The sequence below is a fragment of the Hippichthys cyanospilos genome, chromosome 20 (assembly GCF_059441005.1).
Source record: "Hippichthys cyanospilos isolate Australia breed blue-spotted pipefish chromosome 20, RoL_Hcya_1.0, whole genome shotgun sequence".
Classification (NCBI taxonomy): Eukaryota; Metazoa; Chordata; class Actinopteri; order Syngnathiformes; family Syngnathidae; genus Hippichthys; species Hippichthys cyanospilos.
In genome coordinates, this window is record NC_142388.1 from 15,336,455 (window position 1) to 15,355,243 (window position 18,789).

The 18,789-nt window shown below is 43.1% G+C and overlaps 2 protein-coding genes and 1 pseudogene across 21 annotated transcripts in view; 2 read left to right on the plus strand and 1 right to left on the minus strand.

Moving 5' to 3' along the window:
• Nucleotides 1-16,658, plus strand: part of cfap206 (cilia and flagella associated protein 206) — a 62,517-nt gene extending 45,859 nt beyond the window's left edge. For 7 of the 17 annotated variants that reach the window (XM_088403896.1, XM_088403889.1, XM_088403897.1 and 4 more), the window contains one exon: nucleotides 7,361-7,619. In XM_088403896.1, the coding sequence (XP_088260022.1) occupies nucleotides 7,361-7,582 (222 nt within the window). In that variant the 3' untranslated portion in view covers nucleotides 7,583-7,619. The other 10 variants (XM_088403902.1, XM_088403903.1, XM_088403898.1 and 7 more) reach the window with 6 other exon arrangements.
• LOC148407531 (uncharacterized) lies at nucleotides 1,504-4,765 on the minus strand (annotated as a pseudogene).
• A 304-nt stretch (nucleotides 16,659-16,962) lies between the features above and the next one.
• rad51 (RAD51 recombinase) overlaps nucleotides 16,963-18,789 on the plus strand; it is an 88,773-nt gene continuing 86,946 nt past the window's right edge. For 2 of the 4 annotated variants that reach the window (XR_015863887.1, XM_088404081.1), the window contains exon 1: nucleotides 17,536-17,747. The gene's annotated coding sequence lies outside the window, so the exon portion shown is untranslated. Of the gene's footprint in view, nucleotides 17,111-17,535; nucleotides 17,748-18,789 lie in introns of those variants that run through there. The other 2 variants (XM_088404082.1, XM_088404083.1) reach the window with 2 other exon arrangements.

The following is an 18,789-nucleotide window of genomic DNA, read 5'->3' on the forward strand; positions in this document are numbered from 1 at the left end:
GTCTGCTATTGGTGGGCGTCACAGGGTCACTAAAATGCCGGTCTGCTATTGGTCTACGTCACGGTTTCAAAACGGTGGCATGTTAAAGATTTTTTCTCATGTGAGTGTTTACCATATTGTATTTGTTAGCCATGGGTCCCAAGATTTCTCGTGATGTTAAAGACAGAAGTAAGAAGATGATTAGTATGGAAACAAAGCTTGAGATAATTAAGAAATATAAAGAAGGCTAGGCTAGGATAGGCTAGGTACCCTCACTAGGGAATATGGCCATAACAAGCTCGTCACATCACTCAAAGGTAAATAAATCCTAAAAATATTTTTTTTATTTATGAAGTTAATTTTATTCTTGTATATTATATACATGTAGCACTTATATATGTACGTACAATTTGGGTGTTTTTACCTGGGGTTTTACACGCTTTTGCTAATTAACATAGTTTTGGATTGCCCGGCCACACGGAAAATTCGCAATACGATCCCAACCGCAAAACAGATTAATCTCGTAAAATGGAGGCCCACTGTACTTTACATGTTAGGGATTCTCATCCATGGCAAGAGTTAAGATTCACATGCCTAGCATGTATAACACAGCAATTGCCGCTTTTCACAGACATCTGGCTGGAAGCACGTTGAAGTGAAGAACATCCAGCTTTAACATCAAAATAGCAGGCAGAAAAATAAGTGTTTGGTCTCTGGAAAAGAAAACGTTTTTTTTTTTTTCGCTCTAAGTGGATGCTTTCTTCGCTGCTCCTTTCCAACCTTTTATCTCCCTGCTTTGTTCACTTTGTCCTGTTTGTCTGCTGTTTCAACTACTATTGTAGCCTATGGCAATATTCTTCTTCTGAAATTTAGCCATGGAATTGGTCAGATGGGCTCTGGACTCAATCAACAGGATTTTCTAACCCTGACCCTAGTGGAGCAGACTTTGTGGAGCCTTCAAGCCCCTTTGGGACATCCATCGCTGAATACATTATTTAATAGATGATGGTGTGTCTATCAATCTTGTACAAAGAAGGTGTGGAGAACATCTACATGGAATTTTAATAACGGATGCTTCCTCGTAGAGTTGGTGTAGTTCTGATTTATCGCAGTTTCCCAGAAGGGCATGGCTGAATTGGAAAACAAGCTGCCGGGATATTTTGAAGGTGTTTGGGCGAGCGAGCAACACTGATATGCATGGGACCACAGGTGGGAGGAGCCCCCTTCCAGGCCCACAGGTTGAAGTGGATGCTGTATATACCAAATACAGACAATATACATTACAGAAAACATATTGTGCTATATAGTGCAGTGATGTCTTGACAGCAGGCAAAGCCATTGGGCAGGAACCATCCCACATTCCAACGAAGTGGACCGCAGACGGCCGATCTCCTAACCCGGTCGATGGTCGATCAGCGCAGTACCAATGGAGGCGGTCAAGTCAACCCTCACCATCTAGCTAGCCCCCTCTCCCAGCCGGAAGAGGGGTGCAGCAAAAAAGAAGAAAGCTGCAGACAGGCTCAATTAACTAAATGCTTTTGAATATAAATGTGTTTTTAGTTGGGATTTAAAGATTTCTACTGAGGTGGCTGGGCGAACTTCCATAGGTAGGACATTCCATAGTGCTGGCGCGCGAATGGAAAATGCCCTTGACCCCGCGGACTTCTTTTTAGCCCGTGGGGTCGATAGCAAACCGGCATTTTGTGATCGAAGTTGTCGGGACGGAACATATGGTGATACCATGTTGACGAGATAGGAAGGAGCTAAACCGTGTAAAATTTTATAAGTAATTAACAGCACCTTAAAATCACATCTCATGTGTATTGGAAGCCAATGCAGGTCAGCTAGAATCGGAGTAATATGATCGAACTTTGTCAATAGTCCTTGTCAATAGTCTCGCTGCTGCATTCTGTACAGACTGCAGGCTTTTAATGTAGGACATGGGAAGTCCAGAAAACAAAACGTTACAATTGTCTAGGCGCGACATAACAAATGCATGAATTAATGTTTCTGCATCGCTAAGAGAAAGAATAGGGTGAATTTTAGCTATATTGCGGAGGTGAAAAAAACGCCGTTCTTGTCATGTTATTAATATGTGTTCGAAAGGAGAGAGTTGAGTCAAATATCACGCCTAGATTTTTTGCAGAACTACTTTGGGAAATAATACAGTTTTCCAGGTTCAACGTGGTATTCTTAAGCAAGTGCTGATGATGAGCAGGGCCAAAAATGAACATTGTTTTACTAGGGTTGAGAAGCAGAAAATTGGAAGACATTCATTGTTTAATCTCGGCAAGGCAGGCCTCCAGTTTACTGCACTTGCATGGATCTGTTATTTCTAAGGGCATATAGAGTTGGGTATCATCAGCATAGCAATGAAAATTTAATAGCATGTTTACGTATAATATCGCCAAGAGGAATCATGTACATGTTGAACAGTAAGGGACCAAGTACTGACCCCTGTGGGACACCACATGAGACGGAGAAAGATTCAGAGATCGCATTGCCAGAAGAGACACTATGCATTCTTCCCAGGATGTAAGATCTGACTCAAGAAAGTGCTGATCCCGAGATACCAACACATGATTTAAGACGTTCTATAAGAATATGATGATCAATAGTGTCAAATGCGGCACTAAGATCAAGCAATAACAATATTGATGAGATGTTGGAATCCATGGCTAAGAGAAGGGCTGTCTCAGTTGAGTGGTAGGCCCTAAAACCTGACTGAAGGCGTTCAAATCTATTGTTGTCTATCATAAAATCGCTAAGCGGTTGTGCTACAACTTTCTCAAGAATTTTGGCAATAAATGGAAGGTGTGACACTGGCCTATAGTTAAAGAGATTTTCAGGATCTAGGTGAGGTTTCTTAAGTAATGGTTGAATGACGGCCGTCTTAAAAGCTTCAGGTACAATGCCAGAGGAAAGTGACAGGTTGATAATATTCAAGACAAATGACCCTAAGACCGGGAATAAGTCTTTAAAGAGTTTGCCTGGAAGCGGGTCGAGCATGCAGGACGTCAGCTTTGCTGCATTAACCAGGTGTGTAAGACACTCCAGGGATACTAAATCAAACTGGGACAGGGTAACCAGACTTTCTTGAACCTGATTGTCCGAACTAGCATCAAAAATCACAGCCGAGGGAGTAAGTGGCGCTGCCTTTATTTTGTCCCTTATTAGCTGAATCCGCTGAGTAAAGAATTGCATGAAATCGTGTGCTGAATGGAGAGTACTATGATTAATCTGCCGCTGTTGCGTTAGCTGTGCTACCGTGTCAAATAAATATTTTGGGTTGTTTTTATTAAGACTAATCATTTTGGAAAAGTAATTTGTTTTTGCTAACCTAAGAGCCTCTTTATATTTCAGCAAGCTATCGCACCAGGCCTGACGGAAAACCGCGAGTTTAGTTGTTCGCCATTTACGCTCAAGTTGTCTACTTAACAATTTACACGTACGCGTTTCATCCGTAAACCACAGAGTGTGCCGCTTCGGACAAGTTTTAAGTTTCAGCGGCGCAATAGAGTTTAGGGAATTTAACAGAACTGTATTAAAATCATTCGCGAGCTTATCGACTGAACCAGTGAAAGACGGAAAGGCAGCTGTTGCAGAAGGCAGTAATTCAGAAAGTGCAGCAGTGGTTGATGAGTTAATATCACGGCTCTTAAAGCCTTGGTTGTGGACAATAAGACCACACTGAGCTAGGACTTCAAATGTTATAAGATAATGATCAGACATAGCGTTGGTATACGGCAAAATTGTGACATTTGATGCAGTTAGGCCATGGGTTAACACTAAGTCTACGATATTACCATTCCGGTGTGTCGCTGCTTTTATTATTTGTGTAAAACCAAATGCATTGATTATTGCTTGAAATGCTACAGTAAGTGGCTCCAGTGGGGAGTTCATATGAATATTGAAGTCAACCATAATTAATATATTATCTGTGTGAGTTATTAAGTCAGCCATAAGTTCAGGGAATTCATCTAAGAATCCAGAGTATGGACCGGGAGGACGGTAAATAACTACCACATAGAATGGTGGTGAGGAGCTCGATCGCTCAACGAGAGCCTCAAATATCTTGAAGGTGTGATTAGTGCTCGTGCTAAGTTTAAGATCAGATTCTGAAATTAGGGCGACACCTCCCCCTCTTTTACAAGGACGGGCAACATGTGAGCCCACAAAGTTTGGGGGTGAGGCCTCATTTAATAAGACTTCATTTGGTTTTAGCCAGGTTTCGCAGAGACCAAGCACTTTAAGATTGTGATCTGTAATAAGATCATTTACAAGAAGGGCTTTTGAGGGGAGTGACCTAATATTTATGAAGCCGAATTTAAACTGGGAAATTTTTCCTGGACTATTCTGAGTCCTCATGTTTGTAGTACTAATACTAACAAGATTTTTATGGCTGGGGCTTGGTTTTTATTTTGAGTAATTAAAACCTCGTCGCAATGTTAGTAAAGTAGGAATTCGATTGTTGACGGCTACAGTGCACATATTAATATTATTATTCCGCCTAGGTACTATGTCACTAGTCTTACCGATTAAGGAGGCATGGCTATTTTCCTTAATCAACACCACCTCAGCAGAAATCTTATCATTAGGGCATTCAGCATTAGGTATTGAAACAGAGTGTGGATTGCAGTGACCTAGACTAAATATGCTATGTGTGTTGTAGCAGTCCAGCCTAGTGCCGGTTAACTCTAGCCTTAACGACTCCACACCCGTTCTAGCAGGCTCGCTAATCGCCTGTGACCCGACATGCTCTAATGTGACAAGTCATGGAAGGCTCAAACAGTAATCTATGTTTCTAGAAAGAGTGATGGCGCAGTTAGGGTGAAGGCCATCCATCTTTAGCGGGTCGGGCCGGCCCCAGAAAGAGGGCCAATTATCTACAAACTGGAAACCCTGCTCTCTACAGAAACTAGCCATCCACCGGTTAAGCGAGAATAATCTGCTAAACCTCTCATCATTGCCTCTCGCAGGCAGAGGGCCAGAGACAATAACTCGATGCCGACTCATCTTTCTAGCGAGCTTACAAGTCCTAGCTATGGTCTTCTTGGTAATCTCAGACTGCCTCATTCTAGTATCGTTGGAGCCGACATGTATCACTATGTCTGAGTAACTAGTGTTGTTTGCACTAAACTGGTGTCTAGGCCTCTTGCGTGTCAGCTCCCTAAGATTAGCTTCAATGTCGGGTGCTCTGGCCCCAGGAATACACATTACGGTAGCTGGCGTTTTAAGCTTGATGTTACGGGTGATGGAGTCCCCTATAACTAATGTGCGGGAGCCAGTAGACTGAGATGGAGTTTGCCTAGCAAGGGGGCTAAAACGATTATGCGTCCGAACAGGCTCACCACGGCTAGCAGGCTTCTTAGGGCTAATGCTAGCCGGACTAGCGGGTAGGCTACGACCCGCACTAGCCGACGCTAGCGGCATTGCAGGAGGGCTACGGCCCGCACTGTCACTATCAAATGTGTCCGTCTGATCTACGATTATCAGACTACTCTGCTCTAGCTGACGGACACGGCCCTCTAGGAGAGAAAGCCTCTCCATGAGAATAACGCAGGTGACAAGTGACTGATGTGGTGGAGGTGCACGAAGCCATGCTTACCTTAGTACAGCCGAGCGAATACTTACGCTAGCAGAGCTGCACGAGGACGAATGGAGCTAGGAGCTGTTCAGAGAATCGGCGAATCACTAGCTATCGAAGAATGGAAACAGTCCTCAAAAATGAAAAAAAAAAAAAAACACTGAACACAGGTCCGATGGGTGGTGGTAAAATAGAAAAATAGAAGAAGTAATCGTTCGTCTCTCCAGCTAAGGCTAAAACAGCAACAGCAGCAAAACGCCCCGGAACCGGAAGTCAAGCAGTATGACTGCTGACTGCTAGTCAGTGTGGTTTGTGTTACGATCCCCCATTCCTTCCTTGAGCCCATGAATGACCCGAGATATTTTTTGAGAATGCATGTGCTTATGTTTTTTTCTAGGCTTATGCTCTACCCCTTGCTAGATAAAAGGGACAAAGACTTGTTTTGTTTTCTTTATCCTTCTCATCTTTTGTGCTTCCTTATGTAAGATATTGGAGTGCCGCTCTTGTGGCTGCATGCCGACAGTTCTCCTTATAGTAAATTGTCTTTGTATGTTTCATGGAAAGTTCGAGACTGTTAAGGGAAATTAATTGCCTTGTACTTGACAATAAAGATCTGTCTGTCTGTCCATGGGTTCAGTCCAGAGCCCGCTCTCTGACTTGGAACTGGAAAGAAATCATTGAAGGCTACGTCATACATCAGCTAGAAGGAGTGACCTATAATTTTAAAAGTATTATTACATGCTGGAAAGACAGGTAGCAGTTCTAAACAATTGCTTTATTTAATGGCATCAGGAGGCAGATAATGGACAGAGGCTGGCTGGAACATGGAGGCAGGAGACAGGCAGACTGAGCCAAGCCGAAGCAGATTATCTGTCCAGGTTCTCTTACCAGGGAAACTAGCGCAAGCATGGTCAAGGACAGGCAAAATCGGAACACGGGCAAGCAATGCAGGATGGCAGGTAGAGGCCGGTTTATGTACTGGTTGATTAATTGGTTGCACCTGGTGGTGATGAGCTGACTGAATGGAATGGGGTCAGACGAGAGAGAAATGAGCTGGCTGAAGCTGTCAGACTGTGACAGCATGAATGAAAGTATTAAATGCAAAATAGAAAAAAATCCTGGAAGAGCAAGTGTGGATGTCATGCTGGAGTGTCACATCATGGTGTTTTCCACTTTTACTGATCGCTATGCGCAGTTATATAAATCATTTGTGAATGACAGGCGAGAATCTCCATCTTGTTTGTTGATAGCTTTTGCTTGCTAAGTGGGTAAAAACACCTTACACTGATGCACATGCTCTTCTGATATCTTATTGTCATGCATTTCAATTGCAATTTAAACCCTTTGGCGACAGGTAAATGAAAATCAAAACCTTAAGAAGATCCGTTTTGTACAAATCCCAAAATGGACATAGACCAAAGTTAATTTGCAGGGCGCCGACTGCAAAAAATATGGAGACCCTTAAGGCCCTTTTCCATTTCAGGTTCCATTTCAGGTTCCAGAATGGCTAAACTCCACAAACCCAAACTGGGCAGCATAGCCTTTCCATGACAACGGGCACAAAAAAATGGTACAGGATCATCTGAGCTTTGCAAGCCTCATTTCCACAGAGCACACTTGCAGATTTAGGTTTCACGAGTCTAAACCGGTTTTGTAGCGATTTTCAATGTGGCTGAAATAGGCTTTAGGTCATGAATTTGAGAACCCCAAATATAATGTAAATAATGGTGTTCTTTGTAGAAATCTACAAATAACATTTGATGACATGATATAACTATTGTTGAAAATTTCTAGGCTGATCTTCGGACAAAAGTAACACACTCAACTCAGACTCATCTGAGCCACATGAGAAGAGAAAATGCCACTCAAACTTGGCTCCCCAAGAAGGTTGCTTGTCAAACTAAGAGAGATGGTGAGACAGGTGTCCCCAAACCTCAGATATTCCTGGCCGGACTGAGAGGATGCAGAGATGGAAAGATGGAGAAAATAAATCTTACCAGATCTATCAATGAATAATATTTGTATTACAAAATAAATAAAATAATGCCTTGCACTTTTTTTAACAGGCTGCCTTTATCGTGTCTTAATGATTACTTTCAGATGTGCTTTTAATCTTTCCAGCTTGATCACCTTAGATAAGAAGTTGGTAGAGAATTTTTTACATGAAGCAACAGCAAAGAAGAGAGATCCTTGTGTCAGTGGTATCATTTCGTAGACCTTATCTAAAGTTTGACCAAGATGCAGCTTCTGTTTGTTCATTTATAATATGTCCACAGCCCTGACAGCCACTATAGAGATTACTTGGGAAGGGAACACCATTCTCTTTTATTTGGATCCCACAAATGTTGTCTTTGTAACATTACAAACTCAATGGCCAAATAAAGATATAAATAATTAATGGATAACAAGTCAGCTAATCGAGAAGCAATAGCTAATCGCTCTCTTTAGGTAAAAAAAACTGTAGGAACAACGCAAGCTCAATGTAATAGTTTTCTCTACACTTTAGCTAAGCACACGCCCCCAGGTCTTATTATTCTGGGGATATTTGTGGCTTGGACTGGCTGTCAGGGCTTCGTATCATGCTCGTGAAGGAGATCGTTTACGATGTCACTTTACATTTGACAGAGAATTTATCTCTGACTTCTTTGGACTAGTTAAATTGGGTCCTAAACAAACTGTGCAGTTGTGAGCCTTAAAAAGGGGTTCTTGGATCCCCGAAGGCAACTGTCATGGGTCCAAATCTTTTTGTAGTTGTGAATACAGTTCTGTGGTCTTCCTGCTAAATAGCACTAATATAACAGGTGCAGTGTGTCGTCAAGTGTATTTTATTTACCTTCACATTGCGACTCTCGCTCTCCAGCACTCTCCTGTGAGCGCGTCAATCAAATGTGCCAACTAACACATCTATTCAGAACAGAAAACAACTGTCTCTTGGTCCTTTTGTTAATTGCGAGGGAGAGCCGTGTCCAAACAACCACGAAGAACCCCGCTTAAAACAGTTTATTGGTTGGTCATCACTGTCCAACCTTAAATACTAAAAGTCAACCATAAAACGCATGCAACTGTCCTTTAAAAACTAAAAGTCCAGCTAAAACACACAGCAACTAAAACATGCAATTGATGGTCCGTCTGGCCCTCAAGAGTCTGTTGCCAATAGTCCAGGTCCGGGGGCCACGCACCATGGTTGCCTATCAAAAGACAAAGAAAAAAGGGCACAGCAGGCGGCCATTGGCAGAGGTAAAGCAAAAATGTTGCGCTGGCCAGGAGAACTCACGCTTTTGCGGCAGAAGCTCCAGCCTCTGCCACTCACGCACACTGGGCCCTTCACGCACCACAATCAGGCTGAAGATCAGCATGGCCTCTATCCCTTGGCTGCTGGCTCCTCCAGGTCCAGCCACCTCTCGATATTGTTGTCCTTTCTGAGTTCGTTGACCCCTCCACAGCCCTCACGTCCAGCACCGGCAGCAACCCCAGCTCCCTTACCAACTGTCTTTAAATAAAGGAGAGGAGCTCCGCCCTTGATTGTGACTGGTGCCTCTGGCCAGCATGTCCAGCAGAGTGCCTTCCCATCTTCAGTTTGAAGCAGCTGTTACTCATCTAATCAGCACCACTCCAGCAAAGACCAGAGGGCAACAGACTAAGTCCGTGACGTTTGTGGTCCCTCTTTACGCCATTTTTTCACCTTACAATATCAACAACAACAAAATTCTCAAACATGGCGGATAGTGTGCGCGCATGTCTACTAGGGGCAACATGTTCATACGTCACTACACGCGTCACTGCTTACGTCACTACAATGCAGATCTACTATTGGTCGGTGTCACAGGTCACTAAGATGCTGGTCTGCAATTGATCAGCGGACGGGGTCACAAAGATGGCTGCCTAAAGACTTTATCTCATGTGAGAGTGCTTTCAATATTGTATTTATTGTGCATTCTAGTGCTTGAAATGGTTAACCATTGGTCCCAAGATTGCTAGTGATGTTAAAGAGAGAAGTAAGTTGATTAGTATAGAATGCAATAGCTCCCAAGTGTGCGGCTCCCGTGAAGGCCTAAACAACAAAAAATGACAATTGCTGAGAAGGTGATACTTCTCGAAGGGAGACGTTACGCTGCCATGGCCCGCCATTTGGGAGTGAAAATCCACCGTTTGCTACAATAAGGACGAGGTGAACATTAGAAGACTGCTGCCATCACCTTTGGCAATTCAGCGAAGCGAGTTGTTACGGCTCGTAATAAAACAATCGTCCAAATAAAACGATCGTCCATATGGCGGGGTCTTCTCTGTTGTATTTTGTGCTTCATATAATGCGCCACACATTTTCAATGGAGACATGTCTGGACTGCAAGCAGGCCAAGGGAGAACCTGGACTCTTTTACTTCGAAGCCACGCTGTTGTAACACGAGCAGAATGTGGCTTGACAATATCTTGCTGAAATAAGCAGCGGCGTCCATGAAAAAGACGTCGCTTGGATGGCAGCATACGTTGGTCCAAAATCTGTATGTACTTTTCAGCATTTATGTTGCCTTCAAAGAAATGTAAGTCACCCATGCCATGAGAACTCATGCACCCCCATACCATCACAGATGGTTTTTGAATTTTGCGTTGATAACAGTCCGGATGGTCCACTTCCTCTTTGGTCCTGAGGACACGACGTTCAGTGTTTCCAAAAACTATTTAAAAAGTGGACGCATTAGACCACAAAACACTTTTACATTGTACATCAGTCCATTTTACATGAGCTCGAGCCCAGAGAACCCGGCAGCGTTTCGGGATGTTGTTCATAAACAGCTTTTGCTTTGCATGGTAGAGATTTAACCCGCACTTACTGATGTAGTGACGCACTGTGTTTACTGACAGTGGTTTTCTGAAGTTTTCCTGAGCCCATTGGCAATATCCTTTACACACTCATGTCGGTTTTTAAGGCAGTGCCGTGTGAGGGATCGAAGATCACGGTCATTCAGTCTTCGTTTCCAGCCGTGGCGCTTAAGTGCAGTGATTTCACCAAATTCTCTGAACCTTTTGATGATATTATGGACCGTAGATGTTGAAATCCCTAAATTCCTTGCGATTTTGCTTTGAGAAATGTTCTTAAACTGTTCAACTATTTTCTCACGCAGTTGTGGACAAAGTGGTGAACCTCGCCCCATCCTTGCTTGTGAATGATTGAGCATGTTTGGGGAGGCTCCTTTTATGCCCAATCATGGTACCCACCTGTTCCCAATTAGCCTGATCACATGTGGGATGTTCCAAATAGGTGTTTGATGAGCTTTTCTCAGCTTTCTCAGTGTACTGGATGTGCACAGCTATGAAATTCTAAGTTAATTATTATTTGGCAAAAAACAATTACAACTTCAACCGAATCCGGAATGTATGTATGTATGTATGTATGTATGTATGTATGTGTATATATATATATATATATATATATATATATATATATATATATATATATATATATATATATATATATATATATATACATATATATATATATATATATATATATACATATATATATATATATATATATATATATATATACATATATATATATATATATATATATATATATATATATATATATATATATATATATATATATATATATACACACACACACATATATATATGGGCCCCCATGTTACGACCTTATTCCGTTCAGCGGCTAGGCTCGTAACTCGAATTCACCGTATGACGGGCAATCCAAACCTATGCTATTTAGTGAATGCGTGCAACGCGTGCAAAAACCTTAGGTAAAAACGACTTTATACACAAATTAAAAATTAGTAATATAATCTACTGTACAGTTAAATCACATAAATATAAAAAAAAAAGACATTTACCTTTGGGGCGACGTGACTTGAGCTGGTGGTGGGTGGAGGCGGAGGGGAGCAGAGACGAAACCGCAGATTTTTTTTTTTTCTTAAACAAGAACTTTGTTCAAACGAGAACTTTTTTAAATGTAACACTTTCCAAGTGCTTACATTCATTTCAGATGATTGGACTAGTGCTAAGTTCGTCTACTAGAGAAGTGATTAAATAAAGAACCAAATAAATGATCACAGACCAGGGAAAAGAGGTTGAACAGCCGGCTTATTTTAGTCCAACAGAAAAACATACAATTAACATACAGCAACATACACACAGATAAACATAGAATTCAACTTGAGTATAAGAAAATATAGTAATATTTCCCTCTTCTGTTGATTTGGTTATCTATCTTGTTTCTTTTAACTTATTTTGTTTAAATTGACTTCTCAACCCGGGTTGTTATGTCATTAAATTCAAATTTTATGTCTTTAATCTATTTTGAGTATCAACCATTTAGTATTTTTGTTGTTTAACAAAAGAATAATACTTCACAGCATTACAATAGGAAATACAAGTGACAACGTTAAAGTCCAACAATTCGCGAATACGTAACTTCAAATGTTCAATGTCTATAGTTCCAAGATTAAATCCCGATTTATAGTTCTTCTGGCGTCCTGAATGTTCAATCCTTATGACTGTAAACCACAGTGATGAAGGAAAAAAATGGATAGATCCTACCAGGTTCGTAGAAATGTTCATTTTGTCCAAGTGTTCTTTTGCTCCCGCACGAGGCACAAGCCACAGAGCTCAAGGGTAGCTCGCCATCTTGAATTGCACGACTTGGAAGTCCACCGTCAAAGAATATATCGTTCAGTGGGTTCTGAACTGATTTAAAGATGTGGAAAACAAGTTGTGAAAGGTAAAAAAGTCCTTCGTTGAGATCAGAAGCAGCTGAAGAGCTTCTTGGAGCTGGCCTCCTACTACAGGCGGTTTGTGAAGGGTTTTTCTTGCATTGGGGCCCCCCTGTTTCAACTCCTCCAGAACAATCAAACCTTCACTTGGACGCCGGCCTGCCAGGAGGCATTCTCCCTCCTCAAGAATTCTCTCATGAATGCTCCTGTCTTTGCCCTACCCAACCCAGCATTGGCTTTTGTGCTGGACACAGACGCTAGCAACACTGGTATGGGGGCAGCATTGTCGCAGGTGGGCCCGGAGGGCGAGCGAGTGGTGGCCTACTTCAGCCGGATCTTCAATAAAAGTGAAAGGCACGATTAGTTATAAATTATAAATCCTGTGTGGAGTGCCCGTCACCATAAGAACGGACCATGCTGCCCTGCAGTGGTTGATGTCATTCAAGGAGCCAGAGGGCCAAGTGGCGCGCTGGCTTGAGGAACTGCAGGCACTTACCATTTCACAGTGGTGCATCGGGCTGGGGCTCAGCATGCTAATGCTGATGCCCTTTCGCGGCGACCATGTGCTGCTGATGGCTGCAGCTACTGTGACCGGCAAGATGCCAGAGAGTTGGAGCTGCGGGGAGAGGACACTGCTAATGGGCCTTCTTGCTGCACCTTGGAGGCCATGAACATCGCCAACTGGGCAGTCAAGCAAGAAGAGGACCACAATCTCAAGCCAGTGCAACAGTGGCTCCAGGACGGCAAGAGGCCACCCTGGGAAGCTGTGTTGGGTCTCTCTGTGGGCACCAAAGGATTATGGAGCAAGTTTGCAGAGGAGGCATGGCAGATAGTGGTCCCCAAAAACTCTGAGAGCGGCAGTGCTAGAAGCTTGCCATGGCAGCACTGCCTCAGGACAGCACAAAGACCCTTTAGAGGCTGCGGCAAGGGTTCTACTGGGGCCAGCATCGACGGGATGTGGAGGACTTTTGCAGGCGGTGTGACGAATGTGCAGCGTACAAAGGACCCCAAGACCAGTCGTATGCGCCGTTACAGCAACTGGGGGTGGGAGCGCCCATGGAAAGGGTGGCTGTGGACATCATTGGTCCTTTTCCTGTGACGGACAGAGGGAACCGGAATGTACTCTGTGCAATGGACTATTTTACAAAGTGGCCAGAGGCATACGCACTGTCAGACCAAGAAGCAGAGACAGTGACCGATGCTCTATTGGATGGCATGTTCAGCATGTTCAGCTGGTTTAGGGCTGCATATATTCTCCACAGCGATCAGGGCAGGAATTTTGAGTCTAAGGTTTTTGCAGCCTTGTGTGAGCGCTTGGGCAGACAAAAAACCTGCACTACCCCTTTGCATCCACAAATCGATGGTCTGCTGCAACGTTTTAACCGCACCTTACAGCAACAGTTAGCCATTCTGACTGCTGATCACCAGCGGGACTGGGATCAGCACCTCCCACTGGTACTGATGGCTTATCGGTCGGCTGTGCAGAGTTCCACATGCTGCACTCATGCCCTGCTGATGCTGGGTTGGGAAATCCGGACACCAGCGGAGTTGGCGTTTGGGAAACCGCCAGACAGCGCAGCAGACCGCGCGGGGCTGGAGTATGCCAGGAAGCTCCAGGATCGACTAGAGAATGCACATGCGTTTGCCCGAGACCAGCTGGAGAAGGCTGGTGTGCGTCAAAAGAGGAACTACGATGTGCGGAGCAAGGGGCGGGCTTTCCAGCCGGGTGACCTAGTTTGGGTGTATACATCTAAAGGGAAAAAGGGACACTGTCCCAAGTTGGACTATCACTGAGATGGGCCGTGTAGGGTGCTTGAGCGGGTGGGGGAGGTTGTTTATCAAGTGGCTGTTCCCCCTAGAGCAGGTGTGGGCAAACTTTTTGACTCGAGGGCCACAATGAGTTCTAAAATTTGACAGAGGGGCCGAGCCAAGAACAGATGGATGGAGTGTTATATAAATTACATACAGGATTTGACCTATTAATGATTAATTTATTTACATTTCAGTTGAATAAACATAGCAGGAAAACTCCCCATCAGTTTCAGTGGTAACAGTGTTGTTGATCTCCCTGTTTTGTCAGTGCATCAAAGTCTGGAGTAAGTTTTGGTGTAGCGATTTTCAGGATAGATCTGAGGTGTTGGTCAGTTATCCTGGATCTGTGACGGGATTTGTTCATGTTCATAACACTGAATGTCTGCTCACATACATAGGTCGAGCCAAACAAGACCAGCATCTTCTGTGCCGTCCTCCGTAGGTTTGGAAAGGTGGCTTCGTTCAGTGAAGCATACAAGTCATTAAGTTTAAGAGTGTTGAACTTTTCCTTCAAGGTGGCGTCAGACTGAAGATCGATCAGTTCCAATTGCACGAAATGAGTGAAGGATGCGTTCGCAACTTGTCTGGAGAATAAAAAGAGCTTAGATTTGAATGCTGTAACATGTTTGTACATGTCGTGCACAAACTGATCTTTCCCCTGCAGTTTCACATTCAGCTCATTCAAGTGTGAAAATATGTCCACAGCAAACGCAAAATCACAAAGCCAGTTCTGGTCTCGTAGCTCAGGAAATTCGTCAGATTTCTCATTGAACTCTAAAAATGTGCCAATCTCTTCTTTCAGGTCCCAAATGCGTTGAAACACTTGCCCAAACTTAACCACCGGACACGAGAGTGTTAAAGTAAGTCCCGATGATCCACATCAATTTCCTCCAGGAACGTGATGAACTGACGATGCTGGAGTCCCCTTGCGTGTATAAAGTTCACAAGTTTTATGACTGGATTCACAGCATGGTTAAGCTGCAATACAGACTTGCAAAGTGATTCCTGATGAATGATACAATGAAGAAAAATAACATTGTGTTCAGGATTTTCCTCTTTTACTTTATCCTGGATTCGTTTCAGCAGCCCAACATTTTTTCCTGTTAAATTTGGTGATCCATCCGTCGTGACATTGGCAAGTTTTCTCCAAGGTAATTTATGTTTCTCGATGGCAGCAGACACCTTGTCATACAAATCCTCTCACTGCGTTGTTCCATTCAAAGAGTCCATGGTCAAAAACTCATCCGTTATCTCAAAGCTGTCATTTATTCCTCTGAAAAAAATTAGGAGCTGCGCTGTGTCTTTGAAATCATTACTTTTATCCAGTGCAAGTGCATATAACTGAAAGAACTCTGCCTTTTTGTTTAGCTGGCTAGCTATATGTTCATCAATTAGTTCCACACGGCGCGTCACAGTCCGACGTGACAAACTGATTTTTTCAAACTTGCCTTGACTTTCCGGACACAGAACACCTGTAGTCTCCACCATGCAGTCTTTCAAAAACTCACCTTCAGAGAAAGGCTTGCTAGCTGCTGCTAATTTGAATGCCAGCAAAAAGCTTGCCTTGGTAGTTAACTTCTGGAGCGCAGTTTGTCGGTGAAAAAAATTTTGCTGGGACAGTAAATTGGCTGCCATCCTCTCAGCCGTAGCTGCCTGTTCTTGCGCCGACAGCTTGCTGGCATAATTGGCATGCTTCATAGCAAAGTGACGGCTAACATTGTACTCCTTAAAAACCGCAACACTTTCTTGGCATATCAAGCATATAGCCTTTGATTGGACTTTTTTGAAAAAATATTTTGTTGTCCATTCTGTTTTAAACACTCGGCACTCACTGTCGACTTTTCTTTTCTTTGATAAACTCCTGTTTGTTTTTAGAAGGGGGAACGCTTTACCGCGGAAACCGAGAAGGAGAGTGCTTCTTCTGGAAAAAGCTTAACCGCGAAGAAGAGGGGGCAAATGCTCAAATGCACCATCTATTGAGAAAATGTGGTCATTACAGGGGAAAGTAAATGAAAAGGTTGTCCGGTATATTTTGATATATTTGGAGATGTTTGGCGGGCCGGATTAAAAAGACCATACGTATATGGCCCGCGGGCCATAGTATGCCTATGTCTGCCCTAGAGGTAGAAGGGTTGCCCTACACCAGGACAGGTTGGCTCCGTACCAGGGCAGCGGAGTCCTTGTGTTCGAGGTGGAGTCAGCTGTGAATGAAGCCCCAGCATCCAATCAGCGCTGCTCCTGTTCAGCTACTTGCAAATTGACTCGGCCCCTCCCGCAGCCAGCCCCAGAGACAGAGGCGGCAACCCCGGCGACTAGAGGATTTTTTTGTTCACCCCTTGGGTCGAGGGGCTTCATAAAGGGGAGTGCAGTGTAATGTCCATGTATTCTTGTTCTATTGCAAATTGATGGGGAGGAGTCACTGTCGTTGGGGAGGTCACGTGAGGCAGGAGGGACAAGGGACTAGGACGAAAAGGGGAACAGGCTTGTTCTCAAGTTAGTTAGAGTTGGCGTGAGTTGTGGCCAATATCACATTGTACTGGTTGAAAATAAAAGTGTTGGAGCCACACTGACGACTGAGTGCATCCTTATTCACACCCTGGTCATTACAATATTATCTGTCCCGCATTTTTTTTTTTTTACACAACATAATCCCCATCCCCACATATTAAATATACGTTTCCCTGTATGCAGCAGTAACAATATGTACCCGAAACACCTCGAACTTTCAAAGAATTTAGATAAGAAAACAGTAGTGTTGGGTCCCACAACGTCAGCCCATGTGCCGAACTCTCAGAACGACCCCTGTGTAAGTGGGTTTACCGCTTTAAGACAACCACGTGACCGTGTCATGAACCCTGTCGAGACAGCAAGAACGCCGTCTTCATAAGGAAGTGCTAAAACTACGCGCTGTCAAACTAAACACTAGATTAATTTGTGACCCCGCCGAGACACCTGGACACCTCTACATGAATTGCATGTGCGCAAGCGAACCTGTGTGGTCTAGCAGGTAACTTCAATGGAAGTGCGACATTTATTATTCGTATTATTTATTATTCAAAAAATTCTGTTACACAAGCATAAGAATTCCAACGTTGTTGTTTTAATATGCACGACACTTTACCCGTCGCTTATAATGCGACTGCTCCACAGGAGTCGGAAACACGAAACGTGGAGGAGAATGGAGCTACTGATTCGTTGATTTTTTTTTCTTGATTTACACAATATGTAAAATAAAATAAAAAGACACAATTAGCTTTTAAATAATAAATAGGCAATTAAAAAAATCGAAATTCAAAACGTACACGCTTGTTTCTTTTTCGACCTCGCAAATCAGACCTCCCAGTTCAAGGGGGCGATCGAGTAGATTGTTCTTAGTCGGAGTGTGAAAAGTCTGACGAAATTTCATGTCCCTCGTCCAATCAAAAACCTAATACGATGACTGACGTCAATAGCACGCAGTCCAGCGGGAACGCGGGTTTTATTAAAAAAAAAGAAGAAATAATTTGCTTTTAGTAGGCTTGGCTAATGCAATAGACGTGTTGGGTAGAATTATTGCATTACATCAACATTGCATTTTTATATGACAGTGCGACTTTGGCTTTGAATCTGCCGTCGATCGAGTACAACAACCTGCTTGTGTGAAGGTAAACGTTTTCTCTTTGGGATGGTCAGTGTACATAGGTTCACTGGTGTGTTGCAGATGCAGCTAAATGTCAGGATAGTTGAGTGGCCGTGGAACAGTCGTCTTTCGTAAATAGCACATTTTAAATAGTAGTTTTGAGTCACGACTTTGAAAGTTATCGAAAGATCTTGCACCCCCTCGACAAATTTTGGGCAAAGTTTCCCACAGTTAAATTCGACAAAGCACGTTTTTTTCTCATTTGATTAAAATACAAATGCCGGTGGTACCGTTAATTGGCTACGAGATTAACTTGTTTATGTGTCGTGACTGCAGATTTGTCACAAGCTTCATGAACTGTTGAGCTGCCTAGGTGATCTATTAAATACATAGGCGAAACAAACGGCTTTTTAACACTTGATAGTCTGTAAAAAATGTAACAAAAATAGTAAACTTAAAAAAGTTAAGAATAAGTGTCAAGAGCGGGACTTGAACCTGTGACGCAGATGAATAAAACGCCTCAATAATGGAACTTTTATCAACTACGCATCTCACTGACATGAATTTCAAAAGTAATACTCAAAAATAATATCTGAGAGCAGGGGTGTCAAATTCATTTTTATCGTGGGCCACATTGTAGTTATAAATTAGTTTCTGTCAGAGGGCCGGAATAACTTTTAAGTGTGTTGTGTGACTCAATTACTAGTTTTGAAATCAGAGGCTTGTAAGAACAGTTCAAAAGACAGATTGGGAACAAAAATTGTTGAAGACAACTTGCAAGTTCTGTATTTTAGCCAGAAACGTGAAGTCACCAGCATTTCACTGGCCACATAAAATGATGTGACGGGCCAGATCTGCTCCACGGGCCTTGGGTTTGACACCTTTGCTGTAGCGCGAATCAAGTGCCCGAGCGACAGCCCAAATGAATCTGGTGCCCAATATGTATACATCCATTTTAATTGGCCCCTGGGAAGCAATTTAACAGGGTCTTGATCGTCTTGTATTCATGTGAATTTAAATTCATACTTACACTACCCCATACTTTTGTTCCCTGAATTCAATGACTC